Source organism: Opisthocomus hoazin, unplaced genomic scaffold, assembly GCF_030867145.1.
Source record: "Opisthocomus hoazin isolate bOpiHoa1 unplaced genomic scaffold, bOpiHoa1.hap1 HAP1_SCAFFOLD_251, whole genome shotgun sequence".
NCBI lineage: Eukaryota > Metazoa > Chordata > Aves > Opisthocomiformes > Opisthocomidae > Opisthocomus > Opisthocomus hoazin.
The window spans coordinates 17606-40742 of record NW_027448972.1 but is presented as its reverse complement, the minus strand read 5'-3'; the positions used below and the strand labels follow the sequence as shown (position 1 = coordinate 40742).

The 23137-nt window shown below is 52.1% G+C and overlaps 1 protein-coding gene across 5 annotated transcripts in view; it reads right to left on the bottom strand.

The window, feature by feature from the left end:
- Window positions 1-4058: 4058 nt before the first annotated feature.
- The window catches only part of LOC104332047 (zinc finger protein Aiolos), a 32417-nt gene continuing 13338 nt past the window's right edge, over window positions 4059-23137 (bottom strand). Inside the window, exons 3-7 of one of the 5 annotated variants that reach the window (XM_009937425.2) lie at window positions 21912-22172; window positions 21046-21213; window positions 19208-19324; window positions 12206-12322; window positions 4059-7101 (exon numbers count right to left, since the gene is read on the bottom strand). In XM_009937425.2, coding sequence (XP_009935727.2) covers window positions 6398-7101; window positions 12206-12322; window positions 19208-19324; window positions 21046-21213; window positions 21912-22172 — 1367 coding nt within the window. In that variant the 3' untranslated portion in view covers window positions 4059-6397. Of the gene's footprint in view, window positions 7102-12205; window positions 12323-12457; window positions 12699-14637; window positions 14767-19207; window positions 19325-21045; window positions 21214-21911; window positions 22173-23137 lie in introns of those variants that run through there. The other 4 variants (XM_075412289.1, XM_075412290.1, XM_075412292.1 and 1 more) reach the window with 4 other exon arrangements.

Here is a 23137-nt window from a genome sequence, read left to right as displayed (position 1 = left end):
TACTGGGGGGGCTGCAGGGCAACGCGCCGGCGGCTCAGCTGCAGCACTGGGCGCAGGGGGTGCAGGGACGGGAGCGGGGTGCAAAGGGTGTCGGGTGCGTTCGGAGGGTGCCAAGGGGTTGCAGGGACTGGTGCAGGGTGGGGGTGGGGTGCTGGGTGCAGGATGCAGGGTGCTGGGTGGGTGCAGGGGTGTCAGGGGGACCCCAGCACCCCGCGCTGCCCTGGGGGCTCCCCCCCATCTCGAGGGTTGATAGCGGGGGGGGGGGGGGCGTGCAGCCCGTGCAGCCCCCCGGGCTGGGCGCAGGGTGATGGCGTGTGGGTGCCTGGCGTGACTGCGCCCGGGGAGGTGAGAGCAGGGGAAACCGCAGGGAGGCCCCGCCATGATTCGACGTCGTGGGGCCGCGTCGCAGAAACCTTCCCGGCTCCCGCCAAGCTTCCTGGGGCTGGGGACGCCCCGTGGCCTCGCCTGTGCCCAGGGTGGAGGGTGCAGGGATGCACATGGGGCAGGGATGCGGGGTCCCCTGTGCAGCCCCCCAACCCCCCACCATGACCCCCATCCCCACCTGCCAGGGGCTGGACGGCGGCTGCGTCACCGCGCACCAGCCCGTGCCCAAGCCCAGCCAGCTCCAGGCACCGTGGGGAAAGGTCTGGGGGGGGGAGGAGAGGAAATATTTTTGCCTTCTCCCCCCCTTCTCGCAGAGGTAATGGCAGAGCGGCGGTGGGGACCATGGCCCCGGGGCGATGGCAACGGCGCAGCACCTGCGGGACGTGCAGGGGTGACATCAAAGCGGTGGTGCAGACGCAGCCTCTCCCCCCCCCCGCTGCGGTTTCTGCAGATTTGACTAACTTTCTCCACTCCGGGGGGCAGGAACGGGGGGGCTGCAGCCAGCCCTGGGGAGCAACAAGGAGGGGGGGGACCCTGGCTGCGGCTCAGTCCCCTGGCAAAGAGCCACAGCCATGGGAAATGGGGTTGAGGGAGGACAGGACCTCCCCCACCCCAGACACCCCCAGCCCAACGGTGTCCCCCGTCCCCGGGGAAGCGGCAATGGGGCTGCTGCCAGGGAAGCAATGGGGGGGGTGGCAGGATTGTCCCCAGCGCCTCTCGGGGGGCTCGGTCCCGCTCACAGCCCATCTCGGCAACGCCCGCCATGGGAAGGGGATCCCGGGCAGAGCACAGGGAGCTGCTGTGGCCTGGGCTGGGTGGGGGGCTCCGCCATGGGTGGGGGGCAGCGGAGCCGTGCTTAGGGCTGAGACACAGCACTGCCAGCCCGGGAGCACCAGCGCAGAGCCCGGGAGCATCGTCCCCATCCCACCCCTCGCCGCAGCCCCGTTGGGCGCCGGGCTGGGGGCTCTGCCCCAGGGGCCGAAGCCGCTCGGCTCGGAAGCGAGTTCTTCTAAAAACAATCGTCCGCCGGGACTTTCCTCGCCCCGAGCCCGCGTGTGACAATCGCCAGCCGCTCCCCCGAGGCTTTCGCTCGCCGCCCAGGTGCGCCAGCTTGCTGCGATGCAAATGTGGCGCCCGATATAACCCCGCCGGCGGGAATGGCGAGGGAGCGCGCGGCTCCCCGGGGGCTTCACTTCCCTCCCGGCGAAGCGAGGGGGGCATCAGGCGTGGCGTGAACCCGCTGCCCCCGTTCGCAGGCTGCGCGGCCGCAGGGCCGGCACGTGGGAGCCCCGGGGCATTGCCCCCCGCCCGCTGTCACGCAGCCCCCCAAGGGATGCCCAGGGGTGGCCCCGGGCCCCCCTCACGCTTTGCCCCCCGGCTTTGGGGGCAGCAGGAGCCCGGCCGAGCCCACGTGGAGGGCTGCTAAATGCTGGCGCGTCCTCGGCGGGGGAGTGTGACGCGGTGGAAGGTTGGAGAATGGGGACCAGGAGGACGTGGTGGCGGTGACTCCGTCCCCCCGCACCGCTCTCCCCTCCCGGCACCGTGGGTCTTCGGGCACCAGGAAGGGAGCCGGAGCCGGCCGGGATGCTCCGAGGATGCAGTTCAGCATTTTTACGGGATTTTTCCTGCGTTACAAAGCATGTTTCGACACGACGGGGGAAACGAGTTCCTCCCCGCTCCATCACCACTGCGGCGTGTCGGCTGATAAGGATCTCTCTGTCATAACACCAGCTGAACGTTCTCATACGCCCGGCGCTCGAAGGGGGTTTGGTTCCAGGCAGGGGAGGGCTGCCGGGGTTCTCAGCACCAAAGCAGCTCTCGCTCAGCCAGAAGCGGGCTGGGGGTTCGCTGGGGGATTCGCCGTGCCCCGGCCCCCAGCCCCTCGGCTGCGCTGGCAGCGTCTCGCCCCAGCGTCGGAGCCACCCGGCAGCGTCACAGCCGGGGGAAAACAACGCCTGGCACTGGCGTTTCGGCCGGGCTGGGAAGGAAGTGGAGGCAAAAGAAAAAAAGGATCTCCTGACTTTCTTTTTTCTTTTTTTTTTTTTGTTTCAAGTGTGTCCAGCTCCCTGCGGTAGAAGGTGTCAGGAGAGCATGAAGTAAGCGTGAACAACGCCAACCTGCTAAAGCAGGTGCTGAAAAGGGCTGTGGGAGGGTTGGTGTGAGCCTCCACCGCCCGGGACGTTCCCGTCTGACTGATGTGCTCCGGCACGGTGGGCGCAGCCCCCAGCACCCCACGTTAACCCTGAGCCTGCCCCGCACCCACCGGGGCACCCGCAGGTCCCGGTGCAGGCGCAGGGACGTGGGGCTGAGCATCGCCTCCACCCCACGCTGCCGCCGCACGAGCAGACCTGTCCCCACGCAGATCACCGGGGACGCCGGCCGGTGCTCCGGACCCTGCCGGGAGAAGCACCGGGAGCGCCTGCAAACCCCCGGCATCCCGGGCCCAAACCCGGGCACCGGCAGGGCTCCTGGCTCCCCCGCACTGCTACCGGCACCGGTTTCGCTATGACTGCGCTCGGTAACACCCGGGCAAAGAGGCCGGCGCTTCGCAGCACACCACGCTGCAGGGAGCGAGCGTCGAGGCCGGGAGCGGCTGCTGGCCCGCACGCTCCGGCAGGCGCCCAGGGCATCCCGCGGGAATTTTACCGGGGTAAATCTGGGCTGTTCTCCTCCCTCGACCGCTTGTCCCAGGCTTCCTGGGGAGACAAGGGAAGCAGGCAGCAGCCCCAGGTCAGAGAAGGGCATTGTATCGTTCATCTGTTAACCAATAAAGACCAAAACCCAACCCACAACGAAAGACCGACAGCGTTTTTCAGCAGCTGGAGGAGCAGACTACGTTATCTCCAAATCTTGCCGTGTATCGGCACCCCACGGAGTGACCGGCCGTGTTCTGCGCAGCCCAGCCGCCGCGTGGAAGCACCACGGCCGCAGCCTGCTCCCAGGTCTCATCGCCGCGTTGTGATTTACGGGGCCCAGCGGCGACGGACGCGAGCAGCACCCGGCCCACTCCCCCGAGCTCGCTCCGGCTCGTCAGCCAGCACTCGCCGTGCACGTCCCGGCTCGGGCGTTGCGATGGTCCCTGCTTTCGTGGCTGTAAGGAATGAGCTTTGGGGTGGGGAGCCACGAAGCACGGCGCAGCACCCGGGGTCCCTTCCACTGTCACGTACATGAGAGTCTACTGAAATTCTTAAAAAATTCAATTTTCAGCACAAGAGGCTCAATTCGTAATGCTAAAAGCCAGTTTCCTCTGCGCTGCCCGCTGTTTAGGTGTAATTCAGCAGTAAATAAACCAAGCGAGACAGACGAAGCAGCTGGCTGGGGCGCCTTCAGAGAGAACGGTCCCAGCAGAAATCTGCTTCGTACCAAAATAACCAAACCAGGAGCAGAATAAATCAGGCTCCCAACCAACACCAGCGGTTTCTCTCCCTCCATTTCCCCCGATGAGGCGATTTGCACAGCTCCGCTGACCTCCCGGCCCATGAGGGTGCTGGGACGGCGCTGCGGGACGGGGACCCCGACCCAGGGCGGCAGAGGGGGGCTGATCCTGGCTCTGCACGGGGCTCCAGCCCTGCGCCCCGGACACAGCCAGCGTCGGCTTCGGCCCTGGTTCGGGGAGGCACACACACGGCGAGCATCACACAGCAGATGAATGGTACTCAAAAATATACGTATTTTAATAAATGACTGGGTTGAAATTCCACAACACGCGATCGCTCAGCACCAGAGCTGTAACGACGTCCCTGCTCGGCAACCCCACACAGCACAGGGAACTTCTTGCGGTTCAGCCCGTCCTGAAGTCACGACTCTGTCCCAGCAGTGGGGGGAAAACGGTGCCATCAAGGCCAGAAACTGCGAAACTCTCCCTCCTTCCTCTCCAAAACCTGGGCGCGTGGCTCACAGCGAGCTGCTCAGAGGCGGTGGTCGATGGCTTCCCTGCGCTGGGAAGCAGGGGTGGGCGGCCGCAGCCCTGCCTGGCGGGGAGCGGGGAGGGGGAGAGCCATCCACAGAGCGTTTTCACGGACTCGGCAGCGGCGTGGCTGCGTGACACACGTTCGGGGATTGGCGGAGCTTCCTCTGCAAACGATGTTACGTTTCGCCGCATGCAACCTTCTTCATTTCCGTCGAACCATGAGAAGCGTCTTCAGCAGCCGCGGTGCGCGCGTCGATGTCCCCCCGAGATCCCAGCGGGAGAGCCGGCCGTACCAAGCGATTTACCCCACGGGAGCGGGGAAATGCAGCCTTCCCTGGGCAGTCCTCGGACGACGGGGCTAAGCCCTTGGAGGAACCGCAGCCTCGCCGACTGATCGCTTCTTGCCCGGTGACAACGGGGATTCAGCGGGGAAGAGCCGACGTCCACCTGCTCGCTGCACGTGCCTCATGACGGGAAATTGGTTCTTGGAAAAGATCCCGAACCTGTAACTGCGCACGTAACGTCACACACGGCAGGAAAAGAGTTCTCCTCACCCCCAGCGCAGAGCAGGATCTAGGATCGAGCACTTCCACCGCGCTGCAGATAGCCAAGCTCTCTGCAGGCTAATTTATCCTCCTTCAGGTGTACCCTTATTGGGAAAACTGAATGTAGTTTTCTTTTTTGTACCTTAACATTCAGGGAAGCAGGAAGCATTTGAGCCTGAAGAGTGAGCCCAGCTCAGAGGGAGGAAGGAAATTTGGCATTTCTGGGCCCTTGGCACCCTACCTCGGCCCCTGCGCCCCAGCCTTCCCTCGTGGAAGTGGACAGAGCCCCACAGGTACTGGCCCGGCAACATGGCAAAAATACAAAAGCAATGGAGATCTCAAACCATAATGATGGATGCAAAAAGTCCAGCAGAACACACCTAACCCTACATTATACAGAAATACTTTGCAAAGAATAAACACTCACTCAGCAAAACCGTTATCGAATTCATATCTTCAGCGCAGTGACTAATCATACAGCTGCAGAGCAACGATTAGATTAGAAGAACTATTTTAAAAACCAGCTTCAAAGTAATGGTAAATACTCATTTTGCAAAACAGCAGATCTCACTCTGAGGGATATCCCCACGTAAAACCAGTGAGCGCGATCGAGCCGTCAGCTCCCACACGTTGGTGCACGCGGGTTCTCACGGTGCCTGCTGCCAGGACGGGGCGACTCCGGCTGCGAGACCAGCGCCGGGATCCCGCGTGCCAGGGCTGCCGCCAGCCGGGCAGCTCGGCCCCGAGTTCTGCTGCCAGAGCTGCGCTGGAGCAGCGCAGTTTCATCCTGGTTCTCGGCATCCACCAGCAAGGAGGACTTTCCATCAGTGAAAATCAGGATTTCCCCCCGACCGCACGGACGAGCCAACCAGTGATCTCAGCGGGTATCCCAAACACGCGCACCGCTCAAAAACCCCGGCCCCAGAACAGGTCTCCCTTCTGATTTGGCTGTTACTGAGAAGCACGTGGGAGTGACTTTAAAGAAAGTGAACATAGGGGTAAGAAAAATGAAAGTGTGGTGGGGCCACACGCTCTTTAAGACTTAGGGGAAAACCTTTAAAGAGGAATCAATAACACTTCCCAGATGTGTGTTCTCCTTGTTTCGGCCATTTGAAGACCGTCGGGATTGTGGCAGCCGGAACAAGCTGCTCCTGCGTCCTTCTGACAAGGCAACCGACCAAGCAGGGGAACCAGCAGCAGGGCACGAAAACCTCTGTGCTGAGTTAAAGCACACATTATAAAAACAAACGCGCATTAAAAAATAAAAACATCTTAAATGGCTCCGAGTTTTCACAAAAATAAAGTTTGTATAAAAATCGGTCTCTGCTCCTTGGTACTTTATACAGTACCACTCGCCACAGCAGCTAGGCATAGATGCTACAGAACACTGAATTATTAGTAAAAAAAATATAAAAAGGTGCCACCTCCCTGAGATACTCATTTAAAAACTGGCATAGAAAAATACTCGAGGAATTTCTTCACACTGCTTAAAAAACCAAACCAACAAGCCTCCCCTGTGATCTAAACCAAAGCCTTTGGCCTTGGAACGCCGGTCCGTTTATTTGAGTACTACTCGGTGCTCTCCTCGTGCAATGTGTGAGGAAAACTCGTAGCGGTCGTGGCTTCTGTACCCGCAGACGTTGCACTCGAAGGGATCGCGGAACCCGTGGCAGCCCATGTGGATGGTGAACATCACATAATCCAAGAAGAGGACGCGGCAGTGGTCGCACCGGTAGACCCCGATGGCCTCCCCTTCCTTGTTGATGACCTTAAAGGCGTCGCGTGGGCATATGGCGGGCGGCTTGATGATGTCATACGGCCTTGGGAAGTCCTTCAAGGACTGGAGGCCGTTGTGGGCCTGCGCGGGGACCATCGGGCTTTGGTGGAAGGCAGGGTTCTGCCGCTCCTCGTGGTTGCTGTCAGTGTCTGTGGAGTCTTGGCCGCTGTTGTTCGGGGAGAGGGCTCTGTCGGAAGACAGGCTTTTGTCCCTGAGGTGGCCATGGCTCTTCTCCGCATCCTGCGCGTTGCCGTTCGGCACGTCGGCGCGGGTCAGCGGAATGGGGTACAGGCTGCTGATGACTGGCACCATTTCGGAGGTGGGCGCTGGCGGCGTCTGCACGAGCGGGCGCAGGGCTTCGGCCCCAAGGTAGGTGATGGCGTTGTTTATGGCTTGGTCCATCATGCGGCCTTGCATGATGTCGCTTTCCTTCTCGTACATGAAACTTGAACTATAATTAACATCGAAACTATGGCGTTTCTCACCTGCAAGAGAGGAGAGGTATTCAGTGACCCGGGTGGGTAAAGCAGCGTTTGAACTCTGCGATGCCTCTCCGAAATGGCGGTAGTCTCTGGAGAGGCATGAAGTGTTCTCTGCTGAAAGAGGCTGGTCATATACACAAGCAGCTTTTGGGTGGGGTGGGGTGGGTTTTGGTATTTTTTTAAAGCTCAGGCTTGGAAGCAAAAAAAAATCTCATAGAGGAGGTGGTGAGGATACTTACTGGACAAATCCTCATCAGTTTTTAAAAATTATTCTGGGATTTAAGAGGAAGAATATTATCAAAGGTTCCATAGGTTAACTTCTCTCATCTTTTTTTTTTTTTTTCCTAGAAAAAGGTAATCATTAATGAAAATACTTGTAAAAGAGCTAATGGATAATGAACCAAAACATGCCATTTTGGGTACCAAGACTGCAACCTTTCGTTCTTGACTTGTCCCCCAAGACGCGTGCCCCTCTCTCAGCGAAAAAGTAAAGACAAGCGCTGGCTGAGACCTGCTGCACTTTTCATTGCTTCTGCCCATCTGACAGAGTCTTCTTTACACTTCCTTGGACACCAAAGTCAATTTTCCCCACTGTCCTCTGCGAGCTACAGCTTCCTCTGCCCCACGCCTGGTTCCTCTGAAGTCCACGCACGGTTTTGGACAACCTCATGCTGGCAGCTACGTGCAGATGCACAGAACAACACCTCCAGGGTCTCCCGACACGGGGCGAGCGACAGCGGAGCGCAGCGCATTCCTCCCCGCTGTGAGAGGCTCCGAGAGCGCCGAATGAGACCGACCGGGAGCAGAGCTCAGGCCGCGTGTACCTGAAATCTGCGGTGCCTCTCCGGGCAGGGAGCGGGGCAGGGCCGGGCGGGCTGGGCAGCACGCTGCGACCAGTTGTCTGCGGGCCAGGGGGAAAGAACGCTGCACCCCAGAAGGACTAAAGTCACTTTTTCGGTGAATGTCTAGAAATAAGTAACCGAACTCTGTGGTTACATAAAACAAAATCGTTCATAGCTTTAAAAAAAATGGACCAGGCCAAGCGTTTCATGTGCAAGTGCCTTGCAAACACCAGATCCACTCATCTCCTCGTTAGGGTAACTGGAGTAGTGCAGATGTTTATCAGTCACCTGTCAACACCATGACTCAATGTATATGAAACCCATTAGGTTTCACTGCAGAGGCAGAAAACCCGGAGCTCACGTTTCTCTTCTAAAACACTCAAAAAGGTTAGCGAACCACAAAAATGTAACTGCGTCCAACCCTCAACCAAACTGGCTCTCCAGCTTCACACAGAAGGAAACAAAATGATAGAGCACGTGTGTATGACTCATTAAACAAGCTCCAGGCAAGTGAAAGATGCAAACAGATTTGAAATTAAAAAAAAAAAAAAAAAAGTAACAAAAGCAAAGATAGACAGGACTCCCTAAAAATTTTGGGTTAGCTTCCTCTGTCATGAGGTAAGACACAAAAAACCGCAATGCACGGTCGCTGAGGCTCTCCCAGTATCCTGCTCTTCCAGAATCCTGGTGGCTGCTCTCCTGACACCCATTAGTGTGCCGTGCTGCTGTACACCCTTAAAAAGCAACGGCACATCATCAGCGGACTCCTTCTATGAGAGCGCAAGAAATCCGGCTGCAAACCAGACCGCGCCGGTTCTCAGCCACCTTGGGAGGAAAAGGCACTACCTGCAGAACAGCTTCTCGCCCGCTCCCCGCTGTCTCAGCGGACGCCCAAGGCCAGCACGTGTCTGATTTCGATACCTCAGCCAGATGCCTGTGTTTAGGTAGGCTGAATCTGCACGAAAGTGCCCCAGAAAGTGCAAATCGCAGCGGCAGAACGCCAAGCTACGGCACCGTGTGGCAGTCCAGCGATGGGGGTCCACTCTTGGTGGCTTGTTTTGTTTCCCCTCAGTTAAACGCAGCAAACCTTCCCATGGAAAGGGACAAAAGCCAGAGCAGTGCTTCCCTCAAACCCGACAGAATCAGTCAGGAGAAAGCTGGTATCAACGATTTAGCAAAGGGAGAGGCAGACACGGGGCCTGGGGACGAGCAAGCTGCACTGTGCCGAAAGCAGCTGATGCTTTATCTTTGTAGCCGGAGGACGACGCAACAGCTTATTCCGAGTTAAGCTGCTATCTGCACCAGGTAAAGTGCCACAAAGCTACTGAAAAACACTACATTAAAAGTTAAATTTACAGGTTCTCCAGTGTTGGTTACAGAGCAGCCACTGGTTAGCAGAGCCGCTTTCCTCTTTCTTTTTTCATTTGTCTCAGCACAGCACAAAAGCTTTCGCCTCCGGAACCCAGACACGAGCCGCGGCGTACGACACGCACTCCTGTGCTGCTCAGCGATGCTTCGCTTGCTCTGAAACGTGCACAGATCTTCGCAGCCTGGCGAGGTGTGGACACTGGAAACAGGGAGTGATCCTGCTGCCTGCCGCCGCGCTGCCCAGAGCCGGCCAGGTCTCGTTCGACTGGGCACACTGGGGGATGATGGTGTTTGCTGCTGGGGCAGAACCGCACCAGCGCTTTTACCACTACGAGAAATGTATTTTTACTCCTGGTCTCAGGGAAGGCTTGTTTCTAAAAAGGAAGAAATAAAAGTCTGTGGGTCAAGATACTCCGCTGGTGCAAAGTGGCAGAAATGCACTGACGGCACTGGTCAGTCCGACTGGTGCCAACTGGAGATGCAGCCCCAGGACTGCTTTACACCGCAGCGAAGGACCGCCAGCGCAGGCATCTATTCTGCCAGGCTATTTTAATTTTTCTTTATTCATTTGTTTTAAGATCTGTTCATTAATCAAACCGGAAAGTCAAAAAAGCCAGGGTTTGTAGATTCGGTCCCTGTACACACAAAATGGAAATCCACAGCAAAACCGGGAACACCAGATCACAAACTTGCATCCAAATCCTCGTTTCCTCCTAACGACAGGAAAAGCTGAGGGCAAAACCTTTGCAGGAGCAGGCTCTGCAGAGGGGCCTCGGGCAGAGGGTAGGAGTCAAGCACACGGTCTGCTGATCCGAGTCCTTATTTCAGACCAACACTTGTGCACCCGAGGCAGCTACTGAAGGGAAAAATGTGAAAAAAAACGGGCAAGACTCCCGGTGCCTGTGTGCATCTCTGCGAAGCCCTCGAATAGTCATAACACGGGGTTTTTCTGATCAATAGACTTCATTCACAGAAATGAGCCAAACAAAGATGCCTTGTCAGTACACCACTCCGTCCCTTCTTCCTGACAAAATGAAAAATCAGCACCCGCTCCGAGAACGCCGCTTCCCAAGCGATCACCAGGCTGTCCCGGCAGATCTGCGCTCCGACACGGGCGGTTCAGAAAGTCACCAAAGCCAAGTCAAGGTCAGACAGACCGCTCTTGCAAACGCACCTCCCAGGGATAAAAAGGACCAAATGAGTAAGTTCTTCACATGTTCTAACAAGAACATGCCAGTCACTCAGGTTCTAGAAAAACAGTAAGTTTCAGAAATCGGTTCTTTTGTTCCTTTAGGTGAACCGCCTCGAGTCCTCCACCTTCTCCACAAAAGCCCTCGTGTGACACAGTATCAGTTCATGCCACCTACAGACGGGGCTGCTGAGCACCATCACCAATCAGCAGGATCTGTCCCACACGGTAACAAGTACCCTGGTAAAACAAATCCGAAAAACACCAGTACTCAAAGTTAAGTGCATGCTGAGTGCTCGTGTCCTGGTGCAGATGTGCTTAAAAAAATACATAAAGCTTGAATTTGTAACGATTGTAAAACACACAGGGTGAAGCTGATCTCAGTGGTAAAAAAAAGGAAGCTAAAGATTTTAAAAAGTATTTGCATTAGTATTACTTTTTGAATCAGAGCATGAGATGTCAGGTCTAAGTCACAGAGTCAACAGTTTCAATATTAAGAACCCAAAGGCACTCGGGTGGAGCGCGCTGGGGTTACTCTACGCCTGTCTACAAGGTGACCTTTCTCAAGCCGTACTAAGCTGTCTAGATAAAAGGCAGCGGTTTTCAAAGCTGCAGGTCCAGTGCTACCCCCCAAGCCAGCACGAGCCACGCTACCTTCAGCAGTGCGGCCGCTTTGCTGTCAGCGCGGCTGGCGCAGCACCCACGCACCCGGGTCTGGAGCCCAGCCCCAGGCGCTGCGGACGGTCCTCAGGACATCGCCCCGGCAGCCGGGTCCATCTGAGCACGGCCGGGCCCTGCCTGCGCACCCAGCCCCCCGCTGCTCCCCGCCCCGGGCGTGTGGGGGGACACCAGCCCCACAGCAGCCCCCGGGCTGAAGCACGGCTGGCACGGAGAACCGCCAGCCCTCAGTAGGTAACCGACCCGAATGCCACAGACTAGGCACCACTAGTACTCCCGTTCTACAGCTGCTGAGCCAGGTCTTTACTCGGGACACAGGAGTGGTATTTTCTTTTCTTAAAAGGCAAATTAATGAAGCAGGATGAGCCAAGAGGACCAGGCATTCGCTGACACACAAAACCTGTCCAACTAGTATTCAAGATCCCCAGCACGCAAAACTCTGACCGTACAAAATGAAATGCAAAGAAAATGCTATGGAAACATCTTGCTGCTTAAATTACCACAAGAAAGGATGTGATATTTTTTCATCATGTTCACGTCCAGCAGGATGACTAACAGAAATCCAATACTTCTCTGTCTTTAGGCCTTATCCCACACAGGCATCCTGCGAGCATCTTCAGCTCCCGCTGACTAGAACCAGCACTCAGCTCCTAACAGCATTAAGCCTTCCTGTTCTTTTCCGATAAAGGACCTAGCAGCCAACATTTCAAGTGCACAGGTACTGGAAACAACACACGGAAGCTCATAAAATATATTTATAAATTCTCTACACAAATAGACACAGAGCACAGAGGCAGCTCCCATCCAGTAAGTTTCTAACAGACTATATCCTTTTTTATTTTAATCAAAAGCCTACAGAAAATCACTAAAAACACATCAGAATAATCGAAGTTAATTCATTTATATTCTTTTGTATTAGATTAGATGACAAACTTGAGAAGGAGATTTAAAATAAGCACAGGCATTGTACTCTAGGTTACCAACTCACACATATTAAACTGTTGCACATGAAAAGGTTTTTTGTTCTTACCAATAAATTTCTGAGGCATTGAGCTTTTTCGCTTTGCCACGTTGCTTGCTAGCCTGTCCAGCACAAGGGCTCTTTCACTCCCCATCTCTGCCTTGATGTGCCTCGCCTCCACGCTTGCTAGTTTGGAAAATGCGAAAAGAAAAAAAAAGAACAAAAAACACAACACGTAGGTGAAAAGGGGAAAAAAAAAAGGATTAAAAAAAAAACAAGGAAGAGATGAATGGTTTAATCTCCAGAGTTTGCCACACTAACTGGGAGGAAACAGTCTGGAGATCTGCTGTAAACTTGTCTTTTCCATCGTTCTTGCTCCCCGCGCCGTGGGCACCAGCTGCAGTCAGCAGCACCAAGCACAGCACAGGCGCCGATCTCGCCGTCCCCAGCTCGGAGCATCAACCATGCAACCCCAGCATCTTCATTAGCAAGAGGAAGTGTAAAATCGACTGGCTGGAAGGGCTGGTTACAGAGTGTAGATGGAGACACAACCTCTGTCAGCCTTTCTTTTTTACTCTGAGTAAGACTGTGTGACACCTGCAGAGTGACACCGCGCTTCACTCCGAGAGACGCAGGGCTCGCGCTACGCTTGTGAGACCTCAGTCGTGCGTAGATGCCTTCTTCACTAACCACCAAGAAACTCGCACAAAATATATCAATGTTAAAATAAAAAGAGTATCATTTTTCAATATTGCCTTCTAACTCTTTTTTTTCAGGTGTCGTTATCACTTCATTTTTTTTCCTAAACGTTACAGACTAAAATTAATTGAGCATGTTTTCTCTCTGGCACACCTCTAAGCGTTAGCATCACGCGTTTTAAAGCTCACTCCACTCTCCAGCATTTCGGACCTCAGGAAAAGCACAAGTGCCCGGTGCTCACTCCCTCGAGACGGGGCCACCGACCATCTCAGGGATCTGCACATCCTCCAGAGCTCTCCCCTGGCCCTGCAAAGTGGTGCCCGGCGTTTCACGGAAACGGCCGCTTGCCCGCACCTCGGGGGCTGCGCAGGCGGCTGAGCGGCATCAGCCCAGCCGAAGGACTGCCACCTCATATCGCTACTGCCAGACTAATACCGAGCGTAACTGCTGCCGCTTCCCCCCAGCAAGCTCGCTCCCGCCTGAAGAACAAGTATCGGTAGTGGTACTCTGATATTAAAACGTAGCACTGCGACTTTCAGCGTTGGGGACCGCGGTGGTGAAAGCCAGACACGTTTTAGGAGACTGCCCGTGCCTTCAGGAGTTGGTGTCTAAGGAGAGGAAAACAGAGATAAGGAAGGGTAATTCACTTTCCCAAGGGAATACAAAAGGTCAGCTCTCGCTGTGAAAGAATCCTGGCCGCTGTGTTATCCTACTCTTGCACTGGCACACCTGAACACGCGAAGCATAATCTACACACGAGAGAGGTGATGCCAGCGGAAAAGGATACCAGCATTTCGGTATCAGTTCTGTCTTGCTAAGCGCAGTTTTGTTAAGTATTGGCCTTAAACTGCAGTCTGCTAAGTGCAGCCAGTGATAAAACTGCAGCATCACCTTTCCATAGCCCAGCGCAGCGTTTGCCTACACATTTCCAAGGCAGTCACTCCGTGTGTGTCACTGCTGTCCTTGGCATCATACGAGTCTCAGCGAGCACAAACCATGACTCACCAAACCTCAGCCAGAACGAGGCATAACGTTTGTTCAGCATCTTGAAAACGTGAAGCGCTTCACAAGCACCCGATGCCACAAACGCTGCTCCGCGTCGGACTCGGGACGGATGGGATAGCAGGGCTCTGCGCGGCACGGCCGCAGCCCTGGAAACCCACGGTACGCCCCACAACCAGCCCCACAGAGGGCATGCGGGCGCAGGGCCTTGCAGGTAACAGCACACCGCTCTTTGAGGCTGATTTGCATTCCTAATTACTCTAATATGTCTAGGGACTTACATCAATCTATTCCTCAACTGCTGAAGCGCACCTGCGCCCAGCATGGAGCACCAAGCCGGCAGGCAACGGCTGAGACAGGGCAAGACAAAACACCGGGCTAAGCAGAAACTGTGAGGGAAAGCTTGGTAGGCAGAACATCATCATCCCTTCGGATTCTGGCCAGAAGCTCTAGTTAATGCCTGAAACAATGCTGTGGGATTTCTAATTTCAGAATTTCTGTTTAACTCTCACGCTCCAAAACTTGCATGTGCTTTCTGAGCTCTTCATATCATCTTCAGATAACTGCAGGTCAAGGCTTCAACTATCCTCAATGCAGAAAGCTTGTAAACTTGACAGGATCATTGCACAAGTCATTAATAATGGTAATATAAATCTTAAAAACCCCAACAACCCACCACGACCCTGAACAACATAATGATACAAACAGTGCTGTACATTCAAAAGTTTATGTTGTAAAGAAAAAAAAAAAAAAGACACCACAATTCATGCATGTCATGAAAGCAGCTCCCTGGTCCCTACCGTCTCTCCATTTTTCTTATTATGTTCTTCTAGTTCCTCTTTTTCTCAGTCTTTAACTTCATGAGCTGTACTCAGTTCTGTTAAAGTTTTAAAGTCACATTTTCAGAATCTTTATCTTCTGACAGAACTCCGAGTGACATTTCTGTAAGTCCTCTTAGCCAGCCCTAGAAACGCGCTGGAGCTCCAAGCAGCGTCTCAGTGCCTCCTTGTCTTCTCAGTGTTATTTATGTGCCACCAAGGGAGCTTTATTAAATTAGTGTCAAGAGGGCAGAGAAGCGGCTTCCTGCAGAGGTCACAACAGCCTTTACTCAGACGAGACTGCCGAAGAGACAGTAACTACTGACCCACATAACATGTTCTGGGGCATCTGTAAGCACCAATCTTCCAGCTTGATGTCTGTCTGACATTTTATTTTAACGCTGATGGTTTTTTCTTTCACATTAAGATTTTCTGCTCCTTGCTAATGGCCAATTTTTCCTAAAGAAAAAAAGAGTAATCTCTATTTATGGGCCACAAAAGGTCTTTGACAATGCAGCCTTAGGGAAACGGTATCTGCTCCCGCTGAGACGCAGAGGGTTACGCTGGTTCTCCCCCCCAACACTGCTCTCTCTGACCAAAAGCTAGCTTAAAATTATCTCACCTCTTTCTTCTGGATCACTTATAAAACAATCCAACAATAATGTTTAGTATTTAGGAAACATTTTTTTGATCACTCAAAATTCTCTAAAGACTTCTCAAACACAGAGAAATAATCATGCCCTGTCTCCCTCTTCAGTTGCCTGGATGATTCCACTGCACAGCGTGACATCAGGTTAAAGAGCTAATTATCTAGCTATAGCATGTATCTAAAAATAAATCTCAGGCTGGACTGACAGAAATGGTCAAGCGCTTTGATCAAAGCTACACTGAGAAAAAACAACTAGATATAAAGAAAATCTAGACTTCCAAAGCACTTCACCTATTTCCACCCTGTGATCCTGAAACGTCCTGCAAACTAAATATTCCCAACGGCTCAGCTGCAGGGCCAGAAACCAGCAAAACTCTAAGGATGCCGAGCGAAACTCTGCAGACCAAACCAGCCCCCCTGTTCCCTCTGGTTCAGGTGGGAGCAGTGCTCTGGCACGTGCCTCGAGTCGCACGGGAAGCCAAGCTCCTGGCTGTGGCAGCTCACACGGTGGTAGGATGGGGTTTGGCTCCAACGTCCTGACCGCTTCTAACCCGGGGTCACATCTCCACCCAGCCGACATCAGCAGTCGACCACGGCCAGCCCCGATTGCCACCGAGATGCCACTGTGCTGCTTGCGAGCGCTGCTGCCCGCCTCAGCGCCGTGTGCAGCTCCGTTGTGATCTTACAACACACTTCCAGAAGAAAATCTCTGTGCAAACCTGATTTATCCATTATGAAAGACCACTTCTGCTTCCTTGTAACTGCTGGGTGCTGAGCCACCTCTCTAGAACAGTGCTGTCACCTAGCCACCGTGTCATTCTGCAGACGCAGAGAGAGCGGATACTCTGCTCCCAGCCCAGAGCGCGACCACGCGATCATTTCGCCTGCGCTGAATTGTTTCCATAGTGTGGTTTTTGTCACACCGTAAATGTGAGTATAATTTTTAGAACATGCGGGCATCGTTAACAAACCCCTAAAGTACAAAGCAGAGCTGAAATTAGAGGCATTGCTTCCTGTAGCATCTCTCTGTGGTCAGTAAATAATGGAGAGTGGAACAGCGAGGTGGGTTCTTGTGCAATGAGAACAATGCGACCAGAGATTGCTATCAGGGACTGAGCAACGCTCTAACAATTTGGTTACATAAAACCTTTCTTTCTGAGATATTTCCACACCGCTACATCTGGAACATGCAAACCTTGTACTAAAAGGCTGCTAGAATGGTTACTATGGTCCTGATGCTTTTCAATATTTTAATTAATTATTGGATGATGGCATGTAGAACATACCTGCGTTTAAAGATGGCTCCCTACGAGAAGGTTGCAAGGACTCCAGAAAAGCACCAAAATTTAAAGTGATCACAGAATCACAGAATCCCAGCATGGCAGGGGTTGGCAGGGCCCTCTGGGGGTCACCCAGCCCAGCCCCCTGCCCAAGCAGGGTCACCCAGAGCAGGCTGCACAGCACCGCGGCCAGGCGGGGCTGGAATATCTCCAGAGAAGGAGATTCCACAGCCTCCCTGGGCAGCCTGGGCCAGGGCTCCGTCACCCTCAGAGGGAAGAAGTTCTTCCTCGGGTTCAGATGGAGCTTCCTCTGCTTCAGTTTGTGCCCGTTGCCCCTTGTCCTGTTGCTGAGCACCACTGGAAAGAGCCTGGCCCCATCCTCCTGACACCCACCCTGCAGATATTTGTAGGCATATAATGGTCCCCTCTCAGCCTTCTCTTCTCCAGGCTAAACAAGCCCAGCTCCCTCAGCCTCTCCTCGTAGCAGAGATGCTCCAGTCCCCTCCTCATCCTCGTAGCCCTCCTCTGGACTCTCTCCAGTAGCTCCTCATCTTTCTGGAACTGGGGAGCCCAGCAGATGGGGCCTCACCAGGGCAGAGCAGAGGGGGAGGAGACCCTCCCTCAACCTACTGCCCACACTCCTCTTGATGCACCCCAAGATCCCATTGGTCTTCTCGGCAACCAGATGTGGATAAGCAGGAAAGTGGTCAGAAATCAGAAACCGATGTTGACTAAACACAAGTGCAAAGTGCTACGCTTAGGGAGAAAAACCAAAGCAAATGCCCTAAGTGACCTCCCGAGGTCCTTCCAGCCTTCCCTCCCCCTGACCCCGTCACCGAACGGAGGGCTGACACCAGAGAACGGAATGGAAATGCCGCAGCAAGACTGGAGTTGCTGTTTTTCATAAAAATTTACTACTCTACTCAAAACACTGCAATATTTTTCAAGGTGCGAAGGTCTAACAGGCCTAGGCTGCAGCCAGATCATGGCGTACAGGAAACATACATCTCCTCTGTGAGCAACGCGAGACACACCGTGCCACTGCAGTACGTACAACCTAGCAGATGCTGGAGAAGCGAAATGTTGCTATTTGAAATGATTCTAAGCCATGAGAATCATTTAAAAGCAGAAATCTACAGTAGGTATCACGTTTTCCATTTTCAGGCGGTGGACATCTCAGCGTGATTGTCATCATGGCAGTACGCGCTGCAACGTCAAACCACAGTTACAACATGTACGGGTTCTCACAAAAACCAAAACTTGCTGACGTTCTGATCGCCATTTACTTTTGCTAATGCTCCACAAAACCTGTCATTTGCTGATGACAGTCCACGAAAAACTGTAAAACTCTAACTTCATTAGATCCTTGCTTCGTTATGGCGGTTTTTGGGTGTGCATGTGTGACAAAGCCTGACACCCTGACCTCCTCACGCTGCGCAGGGTTCGGGCTCTCCCACCCACACTGCTGTCACCATTGTCAACAGGGCTTCACACTGGTTTTCAGGCCCGGCTTGCGATGATGCCTGCAGAGTCTTTGCTTGATAATCGTATCACTAAGTCAATTTTTTAAATTATTATTGAAGGGCCTTGGTTAACTTTGTCTCCAAGGATAACTTTACATTTTAGTTTTTCTCTGAAAAGTCAGTTTAGCCTCTTCCTTGAAAAGAAAATACAATTTGAAATTCACAGTCACTAGGAAGCTCTAGTCCTTAAAAAGTAGTTGTTTGTTTTTTTAAGATTGCCTAGGAAAAGAATGGGAACCTGAACTCTGAAATCGTAGCCTCAGCTCTGCCACCTATCAGCTGCACAATCTCTTGGGAGGTCACAACCACTCCTGACTCGGAACGGGAAATCTTTCCTGACTTACTGACGCAGTGGGGGGCTTCAATCACACCAGTTCATTTGGGGATTTGAAAGATTCAGGTGAAGCAGGCTCAAAGATTATGGCAGCTATTTTTCACCACAGCATTTTCAAAGCTGCAGCACTGAGACTGTGAAAAGGAAAATAAGAAAAAAACTGTGTTTTGATGCATTTTACCTTCAGCCTTGTTCAAAGACAGCCCTGTCCTTAAAGCAGCCCCTCGCCTCGCACCACCTCCTGAGCTGATCTATCCGTGCTCTTCAGGATGCCACCCCATTTCCACGCCCTAGATCCGTGCCACCAAAACTTCTGCAAATTCTAACCAACTCTGACCAGCAGGTCTTCTTCTCAAGAGAAGGAAGCACCAAAGGGATCGAGACATGCAAAGAACTGTCATCAACAACCATGGGCTTCCAATCCTTCAACAAAATAAACCACATCATAGCAATAACGGAGGAATAATTTAACTTGCTGCACGTGTCACCTACGGAAATGCTGCGTACAAGGTATTTTACATGTTTTATTCAAAGTAAATGTGAAATTAAAAAGTGATTAAAATAAAAACATCCTTTAACTAGTTGCCCAAGGGATGAATAAAACCAGACCCCTTTATAAGATGATACAGCTCCCTAGGTTACTGAAAATTATTGTTGTATTAAAAACTGTTCTCAGGCTGTGAATTCACAGCTTACCAGATGCCCTTTTTTAAGCACCGTAAGGTGCCAAAAAAACCCCCAAACCACTGCAATGTGACAAACTCACCAGCCTCGCACACGCCAGCATTCTGCAGGTAAGTACGGCACCGCTCCTTGTGCTCCTCCAGCGAGCTCCTTTGCTTGTAGCTCCTTCCGCAAAACTCGCATTTGTATGGCTTCTCCACTGGAAAAGTAAGAGAGCGGTATAAAATAACCACAGGAGACTGCTAAAACACTGACACTCAAGTGCACAGTTACTCATAGCATATATTCAGCTTGTGGGGAACGCTTTAAGTTTCTGTTGAGTTTATGAGCACTGTAACCATCACAAATCAGGGTTCCGTAAAGGCGAATCCCATCGGACACGCAGAGCTCCTGCCAGGCCCTCCTCAGCCCCCGAGCTCGGCACCAGCAGAGCAGAGGACTTGCCACCAGACGCTGTTCCCAGGAGCTCAGGTTCCTGGAGCCCCGCTCTAGCTGACAGCTTTTCTTGGCGTAACTTCCCTAGGGAAGCCCAACCGTACCGCGGTGAACCCGGGACTGCAGCTGTGCTGGCTGCCTGACCTAGGTCCTGTCCACACAGAATTTTTCAAGGATTTCATGAAGCTGATGCAGTTAAACCAAACCAAAGCCATACGTGAGGTTCATTTCATTTCCAAAGGCATTTATTGTAAAGCACATTATGTCCCTAATTCATTTCAGCTAAAGCAAACCTGCTTGAAACTCCAGATCTCCCCACGGCCTTTCCCAGTGCCTCGTACACAAGGACTGGAAGCAATCCCTAAATTCTCTCCATGCTGTTTTGTGAACAGATGTCCTCTAAGGCGCCCAGGCACAACATCATCCCCGTACAGCACAAATATAGCTAGCCTTGCCTCGTATCCTGGGCAGAGAGACCACACTCCTTACTGCTAATGCAACAGCTCACTTCTTTATGTGATCCACTTGAGGAGATTTTCTTTACGCTGTTTAGTAAGCCAGCTCTGAAAACTTCAGTCACAACAACCACCCGATGTGTCTGAAGCGTGATGGTTTTAGCATTGTGCTGGTGGGGGACAGTCACCACCACTGTGCTGGGTCTTGATTAAATCAGAATCTCGTTTTTCCTTGTCAGATAATCTCATTTTTAACTTTGATTCTTTGTGAGGTTGAACTTTTTTTTCTGTGAAGTGCAGTGCAGAGATAACATCTATCATTTAGAATAAATGTTTTCTTCCTAGGCCCCTGCAGAACACAGGATATACACAAATCAAAGAGCAAGCACAACCTGGCTCTTGCAGAACTGGGGGAACTCAGTTTAATCGATTCATATCTGGCTCGTTATTCAAGTCACCTCAGCTCTGTGCCTCCGCTGCTCCCGTCTGTAACATGGACGGAACACCCTACCAGTCTTGAGAAAAAGCCCTGGTGTTTGTCGAGCACGATAAGCGATTCAGATGAAAGGCACTATGCTGCAGCGGGGTGTGAACTGGCAGCAGAGCCAGGCTGCCCCGGACGATGCTCCTCGAGCCATCCCAGCAGCTCGGGAGAGGAAGGGAAGGAAGTCCCAGCAAAGCACATCTTCACGCCGCTCCTCAGACTCGGAGCTTGCGGACATAGCCAGCTCCACTCATCTGGAAAGAGCAGGGAGTCATTCTGTGCCAGCAGGTAGCGGGGCTGGCCGCTTCTCGCAGCAGGCAGCCGTGACAGCGCGTTTCCCTGCCCCGTCGCTCTGCGCTAAGAGTGGAGCCGAGTCCCGAGGTGGTTCCGCCAGCACAGCAGGCAGAGCGAGCGGTCACTGCTATCGGTCGACTCTCCAAAACGAGAGCGGCTGAGCAAACTTTGCGGACTGACTCTTTATTTTCCACGCCCAGTGTCCCAGTGACACACATCTGAAACACATGAAGTGGCTTTGAAGTCACTTACCAGAATGTGTCCTTAAGTGACCTGTTAGCGCATCCCTCCTTTGGCAGGCATAACTGCAAAGATGACATTTAAAAGGTTTTTCCCCTGTATGTAGTTTAATGTGGCGGAGGAGGTTACCCTTCTGAGTAAAGGAAGCTCCGCACTGATTACACTGGAATGGCCGTTCACCTTAAAATGACATACAAAAAAGGACATTTAATGGTTACGTGGGTATCATGCTATCCTCATACCCTTTCCTTTTTGGAAGGGGAAAGAATGAGATACTGGATCAATTTCTTTCTACAGAAACACCCGCAGCCCTTCCGCTGACTTCAGTGGGAGTTACACGCAGCCCTGCTGTCAGAGCTTCTTGTAACATACGTACGGCTATGGAAAACACTGTACAGTTTTTCCATGCAAATAAGTGTTCTGGAGGAGGCTGATTCCAACAAACTAGCAATTTTTAGTAAAACAAAACAAAAAAAGTCTTATCTTACTGCAGGTCGAACCCTAAGATACTCGTTGGTTGGTTGCCAAAGTATAGCACAAAGAGAAACATGTATACAGATACAGACTGGAAACGGCAGCACAAAACCAATCAAACTTGTGTTTTGTGCCTGAAATACTTCTGTTACATAGTGCCTTTCATCCAAAATCCTTAAAATGCCCCACAAACATGCTTTTACTAACGTCCAATCCTGATAAGCAGAAAGGTGGGTAAAGCGAGGCACAGAAAAGCGAGTAACTTGCCAGAGACCACCCAGGGCATCCAGGACAGAACACGGAAATCCTGACTTTGGTATCCTTTTTTAAAATAAGTAGTCTGGATGACACATTATTATCCTTTAAGTATTCAGCTCTTACAAGAATTATATAGGGATATTTACCCGTGTGGCTACGCTTATGAACCATCAAGACATTGAGGCTAATGCAGGCTAATCCACAGACATCACAGTTCATTTTCCCACTAGCTGGCCTGACGGAGTCATACGGGCCAGAATGTCTTTCCAGTTTAATGCTTTCATATTCATTATATTCTCTGGGATAGGTGTAAGGCATTTCAGATTCTTCTGGGTTTTCCACAGGCTCTGAATTTAAAGCATTCTCCTCTCTTTCACTGTATTCACCTTCCACTTTAACCACATCATCTGCAGGCAAAACAAACACAAAAGTGAAAAAAACGCTCATCTTAGGCCCAGCGAAGTATATTAGGCAAAACACTCACCAAACTTTACATAAAATTACATTACCAATCGTCCTAAAAGTTTTACTTAAAGATCCAGAGATTAAGCAATGCCGTTCAGATATGAATCTTCCTGGGCTGCGTACACTTAATGACACTCACCATGAGACAACCTTTAAAAATATTGACCTGCCTGTTAATTACCAACAGTACAAACTTCTCCTGCAATTACAGGGCACAATTCAGGATTTAAAAGCAAATACTTTTTCCCACAACTCACAATTAGCCTATAGAAATGAGTGTCTCGGGCTGTTCCTGTGAATTAGAAATACAGAAAGACGCAAATTAAAAGGATACTTCTACCTTCCTGTGGAACCTCTGGTGCTTGAAACACGCCTAAGGAATATGCCTGGTCCAGCACAAGACTTCCAGTGCTCCCTTGGCAAAGATTCTCGTCAGTTAGGCCTAATCAATAATCCTAATTTTCACTTGCAAATTGCAATTCTTATCCAAAGATCTCAAATGTGTGAGGGGCATCCGATTATCTTGATACCTGCATTATAAGGTTACTATGCGAGCAAAACTAGCATAGACAAAGATTTCTTGATACATAAATCTATCCCAGAAAAATTGAAAGATTTGTCCAAAGACACATGGCGAGTATGCGGCAAAGAACCCAAGACTCAGGCAGACCAGCATCCACGGCCTGTGAGTGGGCTCCTGGACCTGGAGCCCAGAGCGAACCAGCGACACTGCCTGAAACCAAAGCAATTTCATGACAAGAGGAGAATGCAACAAGTAGCTAATCATTTTCTGACGATAATGCTCCCATGTAAAAATGTAAGCAACCTGGTCACACTACATAAACACCTGACGATTCCCAACTTACGCTGCCGAATTTCCTTTCCACTATTAACTCCAGCATTACCA